This window comes from Scardinius erythrophthalmus (assembly GCF_964197995.2).
Source record: "Scardinius erythrophthalmus genome assembly, chromosome: 2".
NCBI lineage: Eukaryota > Metazoa > Chordata > Actinopteri > Cypriniformes > Leuciscidae > Scardinius > Scardinius erythrophthalmus.
Genome location: NC_138222.1, coordinates 4,245,223 through 4,264,608, shown reverse-complemented (window position 1 = coordinate 4,264,608; position 19,386 = coordinate 4,245,223). Strand labels below are relative to the sequence as shown.

The following is a 19,386-nucleotide window of genomic DNA, read 5'->3' as shown; positions in this document are numbered from 1 at the left end:
TTTTTTTTATTGTTCATTTAGGCTATTTACCCAACATAATTTTACATCAATTATTTTAAAAGAATACATTATACAAAGAATACATTATACAAAGAATACATTATACAAAGAATAAATAAAAAATCTTGAGATTCTGTGAAAGAAAAAACAACAACATCCAAACCAAAATAGTAGTTTCTTATATTTATTTTTTGTATGTGTAGTCAAAATCTCAAAATGTAAAACATCATGATTATGAGTGCATCATAACACAACAGATGCGTCAACACATTAAAATGCCCAGATTTTTCTAATAAGTATTACAAATATGACATCTAAAAAAAAAAATCAAAATAGTCAAATAATAATCTATATTTGACAAGTTACTTCATTAAGACACCAAGATGAGTATAAATACTAAAATAACAATAGATATCAGTAAACATAAGAATTATTGATTAGTCACATTATTCAGTTGCTTATTGCTGGTATAATGTTGGTTATATAAGGCATAAATGACAGGCTGATATTATAATCTCAAGCACATTTCTCTTAAAACTTCCTTTATTCTGCTAACGATCCTTTGAACATGTGATTAGCGTTGTCTCGCTGTATCCTTCAGCTCTCCTTAGCTTTGGTCTGGTTGTCTGGAGGAAGAGGTTTTCCTAAATGATGAGCTGTGGAGATGCCGTGAGTGAGAGACACACACTTCTCTCTGACCTCCGGCCGAAGACGAAATCCTCCTTGGAAACTGAGGTCGAAGTATTCGGTGGGAGCGAAGGACAGGGGCTTTTCTGCAAACACGCCGTGGAGCCGTTCCCGCCACGCCTCCAACATCTGACTTCTCACGCTCGCTGGCGAGTGCGCCGGACACCAGAAGATCTGAGGAGCGAGGACCTGAAACCCACAGAAGCGCAGCACTCCATTCTGTGTGCAAGAAAACACAAAAACTCTTTGTAAGCGTCATTTTTCTTAATCATTGTTAAAAAAATTATAATAATAATCTCAAAGATGTCGTATCATATCCTCCCGGGACCCATGAATAGACTTTTGTCCACTGTAGTGGACGTTATATTTTAGTGCATTTCTCTGACACCATTCATGTTAGGGCTGGGTATTGACGCAAATTTCACAATTCGATTCGATTTCGATTCACAAGCTTGCAATTCGATTCGATTCCGATTCAGTATTGATTATTTTGGATATCAGGTACAGTACATGGCAAATTTTCTCAAGGAAAACAAATCTCTTTACTAATGCTGTAAACTATGGGAGTCAGTGTTAGCCTATAGGGTTCATTAGCCTACTATAATAATGAAGATAAAAATGAACTGATTTGTGTACAAACACTTAAATTACACTTATTTATTTATATAATAATAAAGTTATATGAAATATAAACATTTAAATGGTGGCTGTCATAAAAACCTGCCAGATTTATTCAAACATGCATTAAAAATTGAAGAACAATAAAAACTATAATGAATATGTAATATGGTGCATATATTTAGCAAAATGCTCCTCTCTAGAGTTCATTTTTCTAGCTGATTAACGAGTTAATGGTCACTGGATCTGGTTTTTCTGAGGTTAATGTGACGTTACATGACATTGTTTACTGATGTCTTTCCACGGTTGAAACACTGATTGAGCGACTCCATGTCACATGATACGGATTTCGATAAGTTGTACGGTCTTTTAACACACTTTCAGATGCTCATTCATGTTTATTTCAGTCGGTAACTGGTGTTATTAAGCCGGAAGAGAAGATCATGTGCTTCTCTTGAGCGATCTCACGCCACAGCGCCAAGTGTTATTTATGTGTTTGAATTTCATAAGAAAATGCAGGTAATTTGAAATCTGAGACTTTCATATCAATAGTAACAACGCACAAATATTATTGGGATTTATTGGATGGAATGCGCGCTACAATGTTCCATTCATTCATCAACTGAAAACAGGATGACTAGCGTAATCGATTCTTGGGATTTAAGAATCAATATCGGTTCGTAAAAATGAGAATCGATTAAAATCGAGAAATCAATATTTTTTACCCAGCCCAAATACATGTCACAGTTTTAAAGCATAACTGTCGCCAAAATGCAACCTAGGGTCTTTTTGTTAATCTTCCCGAGGCAAACTTTCGTTTAAAACCATAATTAGTATGGAAACGGCACTTTTAAGATTGACCGTATTTTCGTTTAAAGGAGAACTCCGGTCAATTTTAACATTGAGCTCATTTTTTTGTACATTTGGAGTGCTGTCAATACAGAGAACAACGACAAAAATCGGTGTTGCCTACACCGAGTTATTCTATTTTTAAAATTTGCACCCTGTTGACTTCAATGGGGCAAGCACTAAACCTGCTTTTAGCCTCTTAACATCCTTGATGTGTCATTACAAGTGCACAGACAATGTGAGTGATTCCTTCTGAGTGAACACGAGTGGATCTGACTGCAGTAGATGTGAAAGATATGTATAAAAATGATGTTATTTAAGCCAGCGCAAATACCTGTGTTTACATCCTGTTTTTCGGGTGAAGCCCAAAGTAGTCGATTGCCGAGTTCACGCGTGTGATCATAGGTAACTAAACCTATGCGCGTGAACTCGGCAATCGACTACTTTGGACTTCACCCGAAAACGTACTCGGTTACTAACGTAACCTCGGTTCTCTCTAGAAGAGGGAACGAGTACTGCGTAAGATATCTTACGCTAGGGGAAAATCCTTTTCCGCGAGATATTGAAGCCAAAAATTATCCTTAATTTTGTAATAATGCAAAACGCGTTGCAGCAGCAATGCAGACATAGGCGAGACAGCTCGCGCGCCTATTGGCTGCTCTGCGGCAACTGCAGCAGCCTATCGAGCGAGGCCTGGCGTGAAATCCCGCCGAAATGGGCGTGGTCTAGGCCTATAAATATTGCTCGCAGGCAGCTATTATCTGGTTTTTCATCATCGAAGCAACCAGAGCGTGTGCATGCACGGCAAGATACGCAGTACTCGTTCCCTCTTCTAGAGAGAACCGAGGTTACGTTAGTAACCGAGTACGTTCTCTTACGAGAGGTCTCTCGTACTGCGTAAGATATCTTACGCTAGGGGACCCAATGTAAAACGCCGTGTATGCTGAGATCTGACACCAAAGACCCAAGGGCGAAAGCCCGGGGTACATATAGTGCACAATCACTCAGTGAACTCACAGGGAGTCCGGGAAGAAGGAGGGGTGCAGCCTCACTTTTCCACATAAAGTAGCGTCGATGGGACGCGAATTTCATCATACAGACAGGGCGGGGTACGGCCTGAACTGATGGGGAAAAATGTGGGTCTTACACAGTTTGCCCAGCTTTATACTGTCGAACGCTGAGCTGTGCTCAGCAAACGCAGCATTCTGAGCTGAACGCATCAGGTCAGATAATACTGGTAGTTTAGACCGACAGCAGCCTGGCCTGCAGGGCGGGAACCTCTAGGTTATAAAACCTTATAAATGTAGACGGGGAGGCCCAGCCTGCCGGCATACAAATATCTTGCAAGGCAATCCCACTTGACCAGGCCCACGAAGAGGCCATGCCTCTCGTGGAGTGCGCTCTGACACCCAAAGGGCACTGCATGCCCTTGGAGGCGTACGCCAGCGCTATAGCATCAACTATCCATCTGGATAGGCTCTGTTTCGACGCGGCTAGTCCCTTAGAACGTCCGCTAAACGAAACAAATAGCTGCTCCGTCTGTCTGAAAACAGACGAGCAAGACACATAAGCTCGTAATGCCCTGACTGGGCAAAGGAGGCTCGCGTCTCTTTCCTCACCAGATACCGGCAGGGCTGACAGAGAGATAATCTGCGCCCTAAACGGTGTGTTGAGGGATTTTGGAACATAACCGTGCTTAGGTTTGAGTATAACTTTTGAGTCATTGGGCCCAAACTCCATGCACGCCGCGCTCACAGAGAGCGCGTGCAGATCCCCTATGCGCTTCACTGAAGCGAGAGCCAGCAAAAACACCGTTTTGAAAGACAGGTGTTTCAAATCGATTGACTGTAAAGGCTCAAATGGCGCACCTTTCATGGCTTCCAGAACCGTAGAAAGGTCCCATACGGGGACTGAGGGAGGTCTGGGAGGATTCAGTCTCCTAGCTCCTCTAAGGAAGCGGATGACTAAATCGTTCCTTCCTATTGACTGACCAAGCGTTGTTTCTGAGAACGCTGCTATAGCCGCCACATAAACTTTGAGCGTGGAGGGGGCCCTGCCCCCATCCAACAGCTCTTGTAGGAAGGAAAGCACCTCCGTCACATCACAGTTTGTGGGTGACACACCACGGGCTGTGCACCAGCCCGAAAACACTGACCATTTCGAAGAATAGAGTCGCCTTGTAGACGGAGCTCTAGCCTGCGTGATCGTGTTTAATACTCCTTTAGGGAGTCCAACATGTACCCGTTGATGGCCCAGACATGAAGGGACCATAGCTCCGGGTGAGGATGCCAGATCGAGCCGCGGGCCTGTGAGAGGAGATCTCTCCTCACTGGTACTGGCCACGGGGCAGTACTTGCTAACTGCATCACGGCTGGAAACCAAGGTTGGTTTTTCCAGAACGGTGCTACCAGCAGTACTGAGCATCCTTCTTCCCTGATCCGTTCTATCACCTGAGGCAGGAGAGAGACGGGGGGAAAAGCGTAGAGCGGGCGGCGGGGCCACACATGGGCCAGCGCGCTCCTGCTCTTGGAGAAAAATTCTTGACAGTGAGCGTTTTCTTGAGACGCAAACAGGTCCACTTCCGCTCTGCCGAATTTCTTCCACAGCAGTTGGACTGTCTGTGGGTGTAGAGACCATTCGCCGGCCGGAACATTGTTCCTGGACAGTCTGTCCGGTCCTAAATTCAAGATCCCTGGCACGTGCGCCGCTCTGAGCGAGCGCAGGTTGCACTGAGCCCATACCAGGAGGCGTTCTGCCAGCCTGTACAGTTTCTCGGATCTGATGCCGCCCTGGCGATTTATGTAGGACACCACAGACATGTTGTCCGAACGGACCAAGACGTGGTGACCTTTTATTTGGGGACAAAAACGCGTCAGCGCGTTGTCTACTGCCAGCATTTCGAGGCAGTTTATGTGCAGGAGCTTCTCCCGTTCTGACCACTGGCCGAAGAACGGTCTGCCCTCGAGCAGCGCTCCCCATCCCGAGGTGGACGCGTCCGTGGACACCACTTTCATCCTCGAGGGCGTCGGCGAAACTGCAGCGAATAGCCTCTTTCTATAATGTTCAGCACCCACTTCGAGACCCCGGGTAGCTTTGCCCATGCGTCTGCATGGATAGCTAGGGGTCGAATACGAAGCACGCTCCGCTCGCTCAGCGATGGAGAAGCTTCGGTGTGCTGCAACACGAGCGTGTCGCTCGTGACATTTGAGGCATGGGGCGCGCTGATGACAGCGGGCAGATTGCCTGCGCTCGACTCCTCTGCGGTGGTTAACCGCGAGGGGGAGGGCTGGGCGGTTCCCGTGGGAACTGTCATGTCTATGTGTGGATGTGGGCGCGGGACAGCGGGCACATTTATCACACCGAAAACATCGTTCGCTTGCGTGAAGCGAGTGCACGTTGGTTTCGTTTTTACAGAAACCGTGAGACATGCATAACGTGGTGTTAGTGGGCACTGGGTAGTGGGCACGTTCACCATGTTTGAAGCGCAACCGATCTGAGTCGGTTTTATGTGCGCGAGCCCTGTGTGACAGGCTGTGCTTATGTGTAGGGATGGGCACTGGGCAGTGGGCATTCTTACTACACACGAAACACCAACGGCCGTGGCCGGGACACCAGAAAATACACTCTCTTGGGGATTTATCTGGGTAGCCGTGAAAACGGCATTTGTGTGCAGGCAAGCGGGTGACAGAACCGACTTGTTGGCTGCAGAAAACACTGGAACAGTCACATTTTCTGGAACTGGACGAGCGAGTAGCTTTGGTGTGAGTCCGGCCGCAGCGGGACTGGAACACCGTCGTTTTCCTAGCTGTGCTAGGACGACTTCGGGGCCTCGGGCTTCACCGTGATCCTAGGTCGCGGGCCGCGTCCTACTGGGCGGCGACCGGATGAGCGGGAGCGCGGTCTCGCGCTTCTGGCCTGGCGGCGCTGTGAAGTGGAGGCAGTGGACGGTGGCTGTGGCTGTGAGCTCTGAGCAGACGGTTTTGCACGGCCTGCTGCAGAGCTGGAGCGCTTCAGGAGGAAGTGCTTCATAGCCTGAGACGCTTTCTGTACCTCTGCGAATCTCTCCGCGAAATCCTTGACGGAGGATCCAAAGAGGCCTGTAGCGGAAAGCGGGGCGTCGAGGAACGCGGTGCGTTCAGACTCGGCCATTTCCGAGAGCGTCAGCCAGAGGTGTCTCTCAGACACGGTGAGAGAAGCCATAGTCCGTCCAATGGCTTGTGCTGCGGACTTAGTAGCACGAAGAGCGAGGTCCGTGGCACTCCTTAAGTCCGGTACGCAGATCGCGTCAGGTCCTTCCTCGTCCAGCTTACGGAGGAGATCGGCCTGGAAGATCTGGAGCGTTGCCATGGTGTGCAACGCTGACGCAGCTTGCCCGGCGGCGGAGAAAGCGCGGTGGAGCAAGCTTGACGTCGTGCGGCAAGCTTTATAGGGTAGGGCCGGCTTAGCGCGCCGTCCAGCGGAGGGCGGGCATAAGTGGGCCGCTATCGCCTCTTCAACCGGCGGCAGCGAGAGGTATCCTTTGTTCTTGGCATCGTCAACGGTGGAGAATGCCAAAGAAACAGCAGGACGCACTCTAGCAGAATAGGGGGCGCTCCAGGACTTGGCCACTTCTTCGTGTAACTCAGGAAGAAAAGGCGCCGGTCTGGACACAGGCAAAGCGCGCTCCCCAGGCAGGAAAAATCCATCCAGCCGGTTGTGAGCGGGCTGCTCAGGCGAAGACCACTCGAGGCCGAGGCTCGCCGCGGCCTGTGCGAGTACTCGCGTGAGTTCCGTCTCGATGGAAGCTCTCTTGCCTGACGATGAGCGGGCAGGGGGTGCGGGGTCCTCGGAGCCCGCCCAATCCTCACTGCCTGACGCCAGGATAGAGCAGGGATCATCCTCTCCCAGCAGGGCTTCCTCATCCGCGATATCAACGGAAGCGGCGGCAGACGGCGGCCGCTGTCCGTCAGGAAGCGAAACAGAAGAAGCCGGGGAAGCAGGCGGGCGAACCGGCGAGCTTTGGCGGCTGGGGGAGGGTTCCGGGGCCCGCTGGGCACGGCGCTTTTTACGGCGCGACGCCGCGGCGGGCGGGGGAGCAGTCTCGGTGAAGAAGGCTAGGCGAGTCCTCAGAGTCGCCATTGCCATCAGCTCGCAGTGAGGGCATCCGCCGTCAGCGAGCGCGAGAGCTGCATGTTCCTTACCCAGGCAGGAAACGCAGATCAAGTGGCGGTCCCCGTCGCTGAGTGTGGCTCTGCACGAGCCGCAGGAAGGCATCTTAAAAAAGACGCTAGCTCTAAAAAAGACGCGGCGGCGACACACACACACAGAAATACAGTGTAATAAAGAGAAAGGATATGAGCGCCGGAAAGCGCAGCAGGAAGGCAGGAAGGCGGCGCGGCCAGCGACTTCAGTGACTCGTCCCGCTGAAGGTGCTCTCTCTCGACGGCGCGGCTTCTAATCCAGCTCCAGCGATGCGTGTGCTTCGCTTGAAGGATGAAAAAATCAGATAATAGCTGCCTGCGAGCGATATTTATAGGCCTAGACCACGCCCATTTCGGCGGGACGTGACGCAGCGGGCGCGAAGTGCCCTGATTGGGTCTGACGTCACGCCAGGCCTCGCTCGATAGGCTGCTGCAGTTGCCGCAGAGCAGCCAATAGGCGCGCGAGCTGTCTCGCCTATGTCTGCATTGCTGCTGCAACGCGTTTTGCATTATTACAAAATTAAGGATAATTTTTGGCTTCAATATCTCGCGGAAAAGGATTTTCCCCTAGCGTAAGATATCTTACGCAGTACGAGAGACCTCTCGTAAGAGAACAGGATGTAAACAGGTATTTGCGCTGGCTTAAATAACATCATTTTTATACATATCTTTCACATCTACTGCAGTCAGATTCACTCGTGATCACTCTGAAGGAATCACTCACATTTTCTGTGCACTTGTAATGACACATCAAGGATGTTAAGAGGCTAAAAGCAGGTTTAGTACTTGCCCCATTGAAGTCAACAGGGTGCAAATTTTAAAAATAGAATAACTCGGTGTAGGCAACACCGATTTTTGTCGTTGTTCTCTGTATTGACAGCACTCCAAATGTACAAAAAAATGAGCTCAATGTTAAAATTGACCGGAGTTCTCCTTTAAGGTCAAATGCCTTGTGAATGGGGCACGACTATGATAGCATCAAAATCACTATTTTTAAAACACTAAGAAGGCTCGACGCAACATGAAACTGTGCTGGAAGTCTCACCAGAGGCTCTACACATGAACTCCAGCATTGAAAATGTAAATGTAAATGTTTCATCTCTGTTTTTTGTTAAAATTAGACAAATCTGATATTATTTTATATCTGTTATTTAACAGTTCTTTAATGCTGATCTAACCAGCAGAAGACACTCGCCGGGTTTAAATCACAGTTGTGCAGGCGGGGCATGTTGTCACACTGCGTTACAATGAGCCCCTGTTAAAACTACGCTATTATGTTCTATTATTTTATGAATTCTATTGAGAAACCATGAGAAAAAGTTGAATAAAGACTGAGAGTCAATGTTCAGAAATGATTTATCATTATTATGTTTTGAACTATGCTGTATAGATGTGTTTTGCAGTGTGTTTGTTGTCAAACTCCAAAATTAGTTTATTTTTAATAATTAAATAAATGGCATTTTTTCATATGAAAAAGTTAACAATTGTATATTAATTGAGAAAATATTTTAGTTTGTCTTGTATATTTTTTGATTAGATCAGATAACATTTTAAATCCCACATTTCACTTCCCTTCTTTCAGGGTAAATTAAGAAAAAAGTATACACTGTATTAATTAAACAAAACCACATAATTGTACTGGACATGTGGGAAATGAATGTGAGGAAAAAAATAATAATAATACTCTGAACCCCAAGTGGATTTACACAAACTGAGAAAGTCAAAAAGCTCTCCCCTACAGGACGGTTGGCAATCCTAATGACCGACAAATTTGCACAAAGATTTGTTTTCGCAGCATAATTTGAATAAATGCTCTGTCTGGGAGGGATGTTTTAAGCTGTGAAACTAGTACACTGAACAGAAAGGTCAAACAAAAGTCATGATATGAGAAATGTATCTCACCTGTAAAGGCCAAAGGAGAACATTGATGTCTCCGTGAACGGCGTCGGCCAGAAACATGGACTCTGTCGCCCCAGTGGTGAATGAAAGTATGGCCTTCTTATCCTGGTGTGAATGGTGCACGACATTTTAACTAAATATGATCACCATTAGAATCACAAAAACATGAATCAACAATGTCAGGTGCACAAAACAAGCCTTTTTCAAACCTTAAAAATGCCGTTGTCGTACATCTTCTGCAGGGTGAAGGCGAATCCTTGAGTTAAGACTCGGTCTATCCAGCCCTTCATGATGGCAGGAACACTGAACCAGTAGAGAGGGAACTGTGGATATAATCAGATCATGTTATGGTTCTGAGATCGAGGTGAAATATACAGTACTGTGCAAAAGTCTTAGGCATGTTAACATGTATATGAGACGCTTGAAGAAACCTTCCTGCAAAGCTACTGTGAAAAGCACTGGCACTCGTGTTAAAATGCTGTAAAGTGAGAATGCTTTCAAAAATAAAATCACAAATTGAATTTATTTATGATTTAACTTCTATTAACTAATTCAAATCAATATATGGTGTCACGACCCTTTGCGTTTAAAACGTCTTTTGTCCAGGTACACTTGCGCATAGTGTTTCAGGGAGCTTTGCAGGAAGGTTTCTTCAAGCGTCTCGGAGACGTTCCTGCAGTTCTTCTGGTTTAGTCTGTCTCAGTTTCTTCATGTAATAACAGACGGACTCGATGGACACCGGCTGTTGTCCGACTCCTTGTGCAGACACAAATCTCACTGGATTATTACAATTAATGGCAAAAAGAATGTTTGGAAATGTAAACTGATATTTCCAACTGATACACTACAGCAAAAGATATAAATAACTGACTTAAAACTATTTTTTAGGGCGGGGTATTAACATGCCTAAGACTTTTGCACAGTACTGTATGACACTGTACTTTGACATGAGTATGGCAGTATTACCTGAAAGATCACCAGCTCTGCTTGCTCCAGCTTGTGTTGTTCTTCTGAAACGTCGTCACTCAATCGCCCGTCCTGCCATGCCGCCATCATCTCCTCATTGTACACAAAGTGCTCAGGGTTCTTCAGATCACCTGCGATAGTTACAGTAATATAATAATAAATTTATTCATTTATTAATATAATGTTCCTTTCCTGTAGCTCAAACAGTAGAGCATTTGCGCTTGCAACGCCATGGGCATGGGTTCGATTCCCAGGGAAAGCAAGACCTGATAAGAATGTAGATGTGACCCTGGACCACAAAACCAGTCACATGGGTCAGTTTTTTTAAAATTGAGATTTATACATCATCTGAAACCTGAATAAATAAGCTTTCCATTGATGTATGGTTTGTTATGATATGACAATATTTGGCTGAGATATGACTATTGAAAATCTGGAATCTGAGGATGCAAAAAAATCGAAACATTAAGAAAATCTCCTTTAAAGGTGTGCATTTATGTTCGCGAACGTGTTGCATTCACTCACAAAAATAAATGTTTTATATATTTACGGTTGTAAATTTACAAAATATCTTCATGGAACATGATCTTTACTTAATATCCTAATGATTTTTGGCATAAAAGAAAAATCAATAATTTTGACTCATGCAATGTATTGTTGGCTATTGCCACAAATATACCCGTGCGACTCGTGACTGGATTTGTGATCCAGGGTCACAAATGTGTACCTTGAAATGCAATGTAAGTCGCTTTGGATAAAAGAGTCTGCCAAATGCATAAATGTAAATGTAAATGTATTCATTTAGCATTTTATCCAAAGCGACTTACAAATGAGAACAACAGAAGCAGTTAGACAACAATGTGCAAGTGCTATGACCCTTCCCAGTTTAGTCTAACACAGTACATGTACTTTTTGTGTGTGTGTGTGTGTATGTGTGTGTGTGTGTGTGTGTGTGTGTGTGTGTGTGTGTGTGTGTGTGTGTGTGTGTGTGTGTGTGTACCTGTTTTTCTATCCCGGTGGGGACTTCAACCTGAATGCACACAGACTCATGGGGACTCGTGTCACAGTGGGGACCTAAATTGAGGTCCCCATGGGTAAACAAGCTTATAAATCATACAGAATTAGTTTTTTTGGAAATGTAAAAATGCAGAAAGTTTTCTGTGATGGGTAGGTTTAGGGGTAGGGTTAGTGTGAGGGGACAGAATATACAGTGTGTACAGTATAAAAACCATTTGTGTGTGTGTGTGTGTGTGTGTGTGTGTGTGTGTGTGTGTGTGTGTGCGTGTGCGTGTGTGTGTGTGTGTGTGTGTGTGTGTGAATAGATATAGAATAGAAGAGAAAGTGTTAGTATTAATTGATCAAGTGTTGCCGAAAAAGCTGCGTCTATACCATGGTCTGTCTGAATACTCGCTTCTGATTGGCTGGAAGGTGTGAATTAAGTTAGGGATAATCCACGGCTGGCTGTGCATTAAATTAAGTTTTATTTATTTAGGAGCATGTTCAGGTAAACAACCAATCAGAGCAAGAGGAAGCTGGTATATAGTGCATTGAAATGGTTTATTGTTACACAGCTAGCCGTGGATCATCCCGCTTATACCATGGTCATTTACCAGCATTGACAACTTAAACGAACACGCCACCATTTTTTTTTATCACTGCTACTTAGGCGCAGAGATAGCGAATTTCCAAGGGGGCAATCCATCAGCCGGAAACTGAAGCTTCCCCGGGCGCCGCCATTGATGAGCGGACCCCCACCTGCTGTTAGCATTCCATTGAATCCCATTCATTTTGGCGTCACTTTGACAGCGAATAACTTTACATTTGAGGCGTTTAAAGAAGCATAGTTGTAGCTTTTTAATATAAATGCAGTTTATATCTTCCTTACATTTGTACATAAAGTAGATATTTGAGGATGTTACATGACAGCAAATTCCTACCCTTGATATCATCTGCAGTAGCTGAGGATTTAAAGCTCATCGCATAGAGATCCGACACCAGGACTTTATAGCCTTGCTTCGTCAAAGCCTCGACAGCGACATCCCGCGCAGCAGCGTTGAATGAGACGGGACTCTGGTGGGCATAAACTATCAGTGCTGTCTTCTGTGCTGTTTACACACACACACACACACACACACACACACACACACACACACACACACACACACACACACACACACACACAGGGAGAGAGATTGATTTAAAGGAGTAGTTCACTTTAAAATGAGAATTAGCCCATGATTTACTCACCCTCAAGTCATCCTAGGTGTATATGATTTTCTTCTATCAGACGAATACAATCGGAGTTATATTAAAAAATGTCCTGACGCTTCCAAGCTTTATAATGGCAGTGAATTGCAAAAAAGTGCATCTGTCCATCATAAAAGTGCATCTATCCATCATAAAAGTGCATCTATCCATCATAAAAGTGCATCTATTCGTAGCAAATGAGAATTATTATTGAAAATTAAGAATATATTTTGAGATAAAGGTCTTGTTACTGATTTTCAGTTTTGTTCAAGGTAGTTGAAGCAGTTTTTCAATAACAGCAAAAGTGTGGTATTTGGGATAAAAGGCACAATAAATAACAAGTTAATAAATATCTGGCTAACTTTTCCATTTGTTGACATGAGTGCAGATTCAGATGGGAAATATCATATATTAAGTTGGGTTTTCAGCTTAGAGATAATCACCATATTTATAATGAAACCATCATATTTAAAAAAAAAATCTATATTAATCATATCATATGATGAAAATATATTAAATGAATTAATAATTAATTAATAATATTAAATTATTATGGGATCTCCTTCAATGCTCTTTACTTTTTAAAATAATTTTGTTTCTGTATTTTTAAAAGATATTTTTATATTAACATATTTTAATGATGGTATATTTATTGAAACAAAAAATTTATTTGATTTTTAAACAAAATAAACCACTTTTATGATTTATTTTCACACAAAATCTGTAGCTCCATCAATGTTCAATACAAACATATATTTGTTTTCTCCAATCACACACTATGGGAAGAGTGAAAAGCACATTTTTCCTAAGGTGTGCCTTTAGCCCCATTGTATCCTACACAAAATATTCTGGCAAATGCATAGGTTTCACATACTATTTTTAAATCGACTTTAGGTCATACAGTATTTAGATTGGTGCACAATATAGATATTAATATTTCATTCCAAACGTAGCCAAAGAATGTTGAAAACTTGGGAGGGAATTAACAAGCAAAGACTTTCCTTTGATATTTTTTTCTTCCTAATTACTTGGGATTTGCCTTGAGATTATCACTGACCTAGTTACTTCTCTCACTATCCAAACCTGTGTGATTTTCTTTGTTTTGTGAAACATTTTAAGAAATTAATGTTTTTTTGTTGCCAATACAATGTAAGTCAATGGTCACCAAAACTGTTTGTTTTCCAGCATTCATCAAAAACTTTTCTTTTGTGTAAGTATTTTTGTGTGAACTATAACCTTTAACAGATATGATACAAAAATGGTACAATGAATTAGTTATGGTCAAACACTAACTGACTAATCTAAAATAAAATGCATATATATATATATATATATATATATATATATATATGAGTACAGATTTCTCACCCATTTCTCGTTGCATGCAATCCTCAGTTCTGCACCAGTATGAAGAGAGAAAGGTCTTGGGCTTCTGAATGAGCTGGTCTTATAATCCTTCAACGCTCGCGTGCGAAGAAGTGTCCGATCCCGTCTCAGGTTTCAGGCTCTGTGAATGTGTAACCTGTGAGGGTAAGGAAAGGGTTTGACTGATTGGTCAAATGAACGGACATCTTGGTGACAATCTAGTTAAATATGTGAGTCAATGGAATGCAGCTCTGGCACTTTTGCTTCTTCAGGGAGTCATGCACCTTTTAATTGTTTTCTTACTTGCAGCTCTGTGTGAAATATAACACTAACACTTAGCAGTGTCAAATATACATATACATATACATATACATATAAATATACATATATAAATATACATACACATATATACATGCCGTTCAAAAGTTTGGCATCGGTACAATTTTTAATGTTTTAAAAATAAGTCTCTGATGCTCACCAAGTCAGCATTTATTTGATTTAAAAAATAAAAATAAAAACAGTAATATTGTTAAATATTATTACAATTTAAAATAACTGTTTTGTATTTAAAAATATTTTAAACTGTAATTTATTCCTGTGATGAAAGATGAATGTTCAGCATCATTACTCCAGTCTTCAGTGTCAAATGATCCTTCAGAAATCACTCTAATATCAGGATTTGATGCTCAAGAAACATTTATGATTATTATCAGTGTTGAAAACAATTATGTACAAAAAAACATATTTCAACAAATTTCAGGATTCTTCAAAAAGTTCAAAAAATCTTCTAGAAAGTTCAAAAGAACAGCATGAAATAGAAAGCCTTATGTAACATTATTACACTACCGTTCAAAGGTTTGGGGTCAGTAAGAATTATTATTTTGCTTGGAGAAATAAAAGAAATCATCACTTTTATTCAGCAAGGATGCATTCAGTTTATCAACAGTGACAGTAAAGACATTTATAATGTTACAAAAGATTCTAAAAAAATGAAATAGAACTTTCTATTCATCAAAGAATCCTGAAAAAAAATTGTCCACAACTGTTTTCAACATTGATAATAATCATAAATGTTTCTTGAGCATCAAATCATCATATTAGAGTGATTTCTGAAGGATCATGTGACACTGAAGACTGGAGTAATGATGCTGAACATTCAGCTTTGATCACAGGAATAAATTACATTTTCAAATATAATATAATCAAATTGAATTTTCTTTTTTGTTGTATTTTTAATCAAATAAATGCAGCCTTAGTGAGCATAAGAGACTTCTTTTAAAAACATAAAAAATCTTACCAATCCAAAACTCTTGAACGGCAGTGTGTATATATATATATATATATATATATATATATATATATATATATATATATATATATATATATATATATATATATATACAGTACCAGTCAAAAGTTTGGAAACATTACTATTTTTAATGTTTTTGAAAGAAGTCTCTTATGCTCATCAAGCCTGCAGTTGAAAAAAAAATATGAAATATTATTACAATTTAAAATAATGGTTCTCTTTTTTAATATATTTTAAAATGTAATTTATTTTTGTGATGCAAAGCTGAATTTTCATCAGCAAGTACTCCAGTCTTTGGTGTCTTATGATCCTTCAGAAATCATTCTAATATGATGATTTGATACTCCGTTATTATCAATGATGGAAACAGTTGTGCTGTTTAATATATTTTTTGGAATACTTTTTTCAGGATTCATTGATGAGTAAAACGTTAACAGCATTTATTCATAAAAACAGCATTTATTCAAAATAAAAACATTTCTAACAATATAAATCGTTACCATCACCTTTTATAAATTTAACGCATCCTTGTTGAATTAAAGTACTAATTCCTTTAAAAAAAAAAATAGTTATTGTTCCCAAACTTTTGAACGGTAGTGTATATTGTTACAAAAGATTTCTATTCTAAATAAATACAAAAAGTATCTCAGGTTATAAAAAAAATATTAAGCAGCACAACTGTTTCCAACATTGATCATAAATCATCATATTAGAATGATTTCTGAATGCTCATAAGACACCAAAGACTGGAGTACTTGCTGATGAAAATTCAGCTTTGCATCACAAAAATAAATTACATTTTAAATAGAGGTGGGCATAGATTAATTTTTTTAATCTAGATTAATCTAGATTAAAATGGCTAATTTGAATTCTGCCGAAGGCATTCAGAATATGTGTGCTACCCAAATAATGACTATAAAAGTAGGCTAAGTCTTTGAGAACGGGTTTCTCAAGCCAGGTGGCGCATTAGACCAGGGGCTCATCTCCTGTTTCCAAAATGCATCACAAACTGCTTGAGAAAGCTGTTCTACTCATAGACTGTAAAAGGTTACTTCTGTACTGTTACCATCCGTAGGCAACATAGGCCTATGTTATTATCAACTACTATAGGCTATCAATTAGGGATGGGCGATATGGCCTAAAATCCATATTGTGATATACATTGCAGCCTCTTGCGATAACGATATTATAATAAAACCATTTCAGAACAGGTTACACAGACCCTGCTAAACAACTGCTAAATGTTTTTTTTTTTTTGTGCAAAACTGTAAGTATACAACATAATTTTGCAGATAAATAAAATGTAAGTACACTAGCTGCAGAGACTTAAGTAGGTCTAAGGTTTATTATGGCTTGGAGCTTATGAAACCCCAAATTTAAAATTAGAATATTGTCTAACTGATGTCTTTTCAGTTAAAAAGAAACACAACAACGATTCTTAAAATCGGGCGCAGACAGAGATTATGTTCTACACCACTCAGATATATTGGGAATAATACGCGCGCGCTGGTATTCAGTGATATGTTTCGTTTTGAATTTGAGGTGGTAGAACGGATTAGTTCGTGTGTTAACTTACCGAACCGTTACCCCACACAGTCTACGTCGGACGGCTTAAATCCGAACCAAGTCCAAATAATGGATGTTGCACCGATCTTTTACACCAGCTTTCACTTTCAGCCGAGTTTACTTAAAGGGGGGGTACAATGGTGTTTCATGCATTCAGAGTTGTTTACAGTGTTAAAGAGATGGATTCTCATGCTTAACATGGCCAAAGTTTTTTACAAATATTTTGGACGAATAACGGAGAATTTCTGTGCCGAAAATCTTACTTCCGGGTTGGTACAAGTTTCGGCTGTTTTTTTTTGACCGTGGATCTAATGACGTAGACCAGAGTGGAACTCCTTATATGAGCATTTCTCCCGGAAAAGCGCGACCGCGCACCTCAACAGGAAATCATCGGCAGCGCTGCATAGTGTCTCCAAAGTGTTTTTGGTGAGGGAAAGCTTACCAAAGAACCCAGCGTTAGGAACAGTGGATGCAGAAACGAGTTGTGTAGACTGTTTGTTCCCTGCATTTCGACGATGAATGTTTTATAAACAAAGCCCAGATCGACGGATTCTCTCTATGGCTCTGGCTTCGCCCACACGGCCCGCCTCCAGACGCTCGTTTTTTTCCGGAAAGACTCGGTACAGCCTATCTTCTCTTATAAATATAATAAAACTAAAAGACTTTTTGGAGATATGAAGGATGCAATACTACTCTATAGGTACTCAAGATTAACAGGTGATTGAGTGAAAATGAGCCTTTCACCCCCCCTTTAAGATGACGACGAATATGATGCGTTGCAGACGGGTGTACCTCGCGGCCGCGGGTAGATTGCGTCATCATAGCTTGTGTAGCTTGAGCCAGCTCCCAACCCAACTTGGAGAATAGATTAACGGCGATAATTTTTTTATCGCGCGATAAGAGTCTCGCTGCGTTAACGCTGATAACGGCCCAGCACTAATTTTAAAGTATATTAAAAAAGAGATCCATTATTTTAAATTGTAATAATATTTCATAATATTACTGTTTTTTTTGTTTTGTTTTTTACTGCAGGCTTGATGAGCATAAGAGACTTCTTTCAAAAACATTAAAAATAGTAATGTTTCCAAACTTTTGACTGGTACTATATATATATATATATATATATATATATATATATATATATATATATATATATATATATATATATATATATATATATATATATATATATATATATATATATATAATTCTTTTGTATAGTTTTTGTTTCTGCTGGACAAACAAACAAACCCTTTTTGGCCTGAAATAAGCATGCAATAGAAAAAATATAGAAAAAATATATAATTCAAGAGCGCATCTGGTACTCAAAAAAACGAACAAAGAAAAAAAACCTGGGCGCTCCAGAAGGGGAACAAAACGCAAACAATAGTTGGTGGATCCTATTACATAGATCAAATTCCACATCCAGGAACTAGATAGATTTGTATGTTTTTATAAAGCCTTTATTTGCAGGGCAGGGCTACATATAATAATCATGCAATGTTCAAGTCCATTTGTCTCAAAAACCCTAGCAAGACATTTTTGCTTTTAGTGGCTCTGCATTTTAATTGTGGATGTATTGATATACGTCTCGCATAATGAGTTTCATCTGATTAAAGCAAGAAAGTTCCATTATGAGCTGTCAAATATATTCCAGCAAGGAGTGAACATAAGATTTAGATGTAATACTAAAACTACACACGGGTTTGTCAGAGGGCTTTGGGAGTCTTTAGTGCACAAGTGAGCTGAAGATCAGGTCGAGCAGGAAAGACAGACGCCAGATGTAATACTAAAATCAACACACTGGCTTGTCAAGAGGGAGTTATTTCTGAAGATCAGATAGAGCTGAAAAGGTCGACGCCAGGGACGCCGGGTTGTGGCACATTGGCTCACTGTAAATTGATCCTCAAGTGTACATGCATCTGAAATCAGTCCCACAAAGGGAAACAACAAGCGTCACATGAGCCAGAGCCTCATCACGTGATGACAGCGATATTCTGTTGTCATGACCGACAAAGAGAGAAGAGCATCTTTAGGTTTCAGCCTCTTCACTGCCTGCCATTCCTGAGAAAACTTGTTTTATCATTTCATATTTGTCTCACACAGCTGTCAATGCAATAGCCGTGCAATAAAGAATAATACAGGTGAAGATGCACTGTAAATCTATATAAAATTATTATGGGATCTCCTTTGATGCTCTTTAATTTTAAATATATTTTTATATTAACATATTTTACTGACAGTGTGTTAATTGAACAAAAAAAAAAATAGTACAAACTTTGCTAAGTGATTGTTTTGAACAAGTATAAATTTAGACATTATTAAAAGCATATTATTTATCTAATATCCAGTGTGTGGGTAAAAGGCCGTCCTCGCTACCCTTATACATTTATACGATTTTTAAACAAAATAAACCACTTTTATAATTTATTTTCACACAAAATCTGTTGCTCCATCAATGTTCAATACAAACATATATATATTTTTCTGCAATCTTACACTATGGGAAGAGTGAAAAGCACCAATATTCTGATGAAAATGCAAGAACTGCAATTTTTATTTTCAATAAAAATCTGTTTCTTTGTCTTGTTTTTACTATAAAATATCCTTGAAACAAGGTACATTTACTTGTGCATGATAATAATAGACTTTTAGAGGGTGAATACAGGCAAGGACAACTGCTAAAATGGGAAAGAAACA

The 19,386-nt window shown here is 40.9% G+C and overlaps 1 protein-coding gene across 2 annotated transcripts in view; it reads right to left on the bottom strand.

Moving 5' to 3' along the window:
* Positions 1-170: 170 nt before the first annotated feature.
* Positions 171-19,386, bottom strand: part of nqo1 (NAD(P)H dehydrogenase, quinone 1) — a 41,455-nt gene continuing 22,239 nt past the window's right edge. For both annotated transcript variants that reach the window (XM_081355876.1, XM_081355875.1), the window contains 6 exons: positions 13,815-13,968; positions 12,137-12,304; positions 10,200-10,330; positions 9,443-9,556; positions 9,237-9,338; positions 171-906 (listed from right to left, as the gene is read on the bottom strand). In XM_081355876.1, coding sequence (XP_081212002.1) covers positions 598-906; positions 9,237-9,338; positions 9,443-9,556; positions 10,200-10,330; positions 12,137-12,304; positions 13,815-13,830 — 840 coding nt within the window. In that variant the 5' untranslated portion in view covers positions 13,831-13,968 and the 3' untranslated portion in view covers positions 171-597. The remainder of the gene's footprint in view (positions 907-9,236; positions 9,339-9,442; positions 9,557-10,199; positions 10,331-12,136; positions 12,305-13,814; positions 13,969-19,386) is intronic.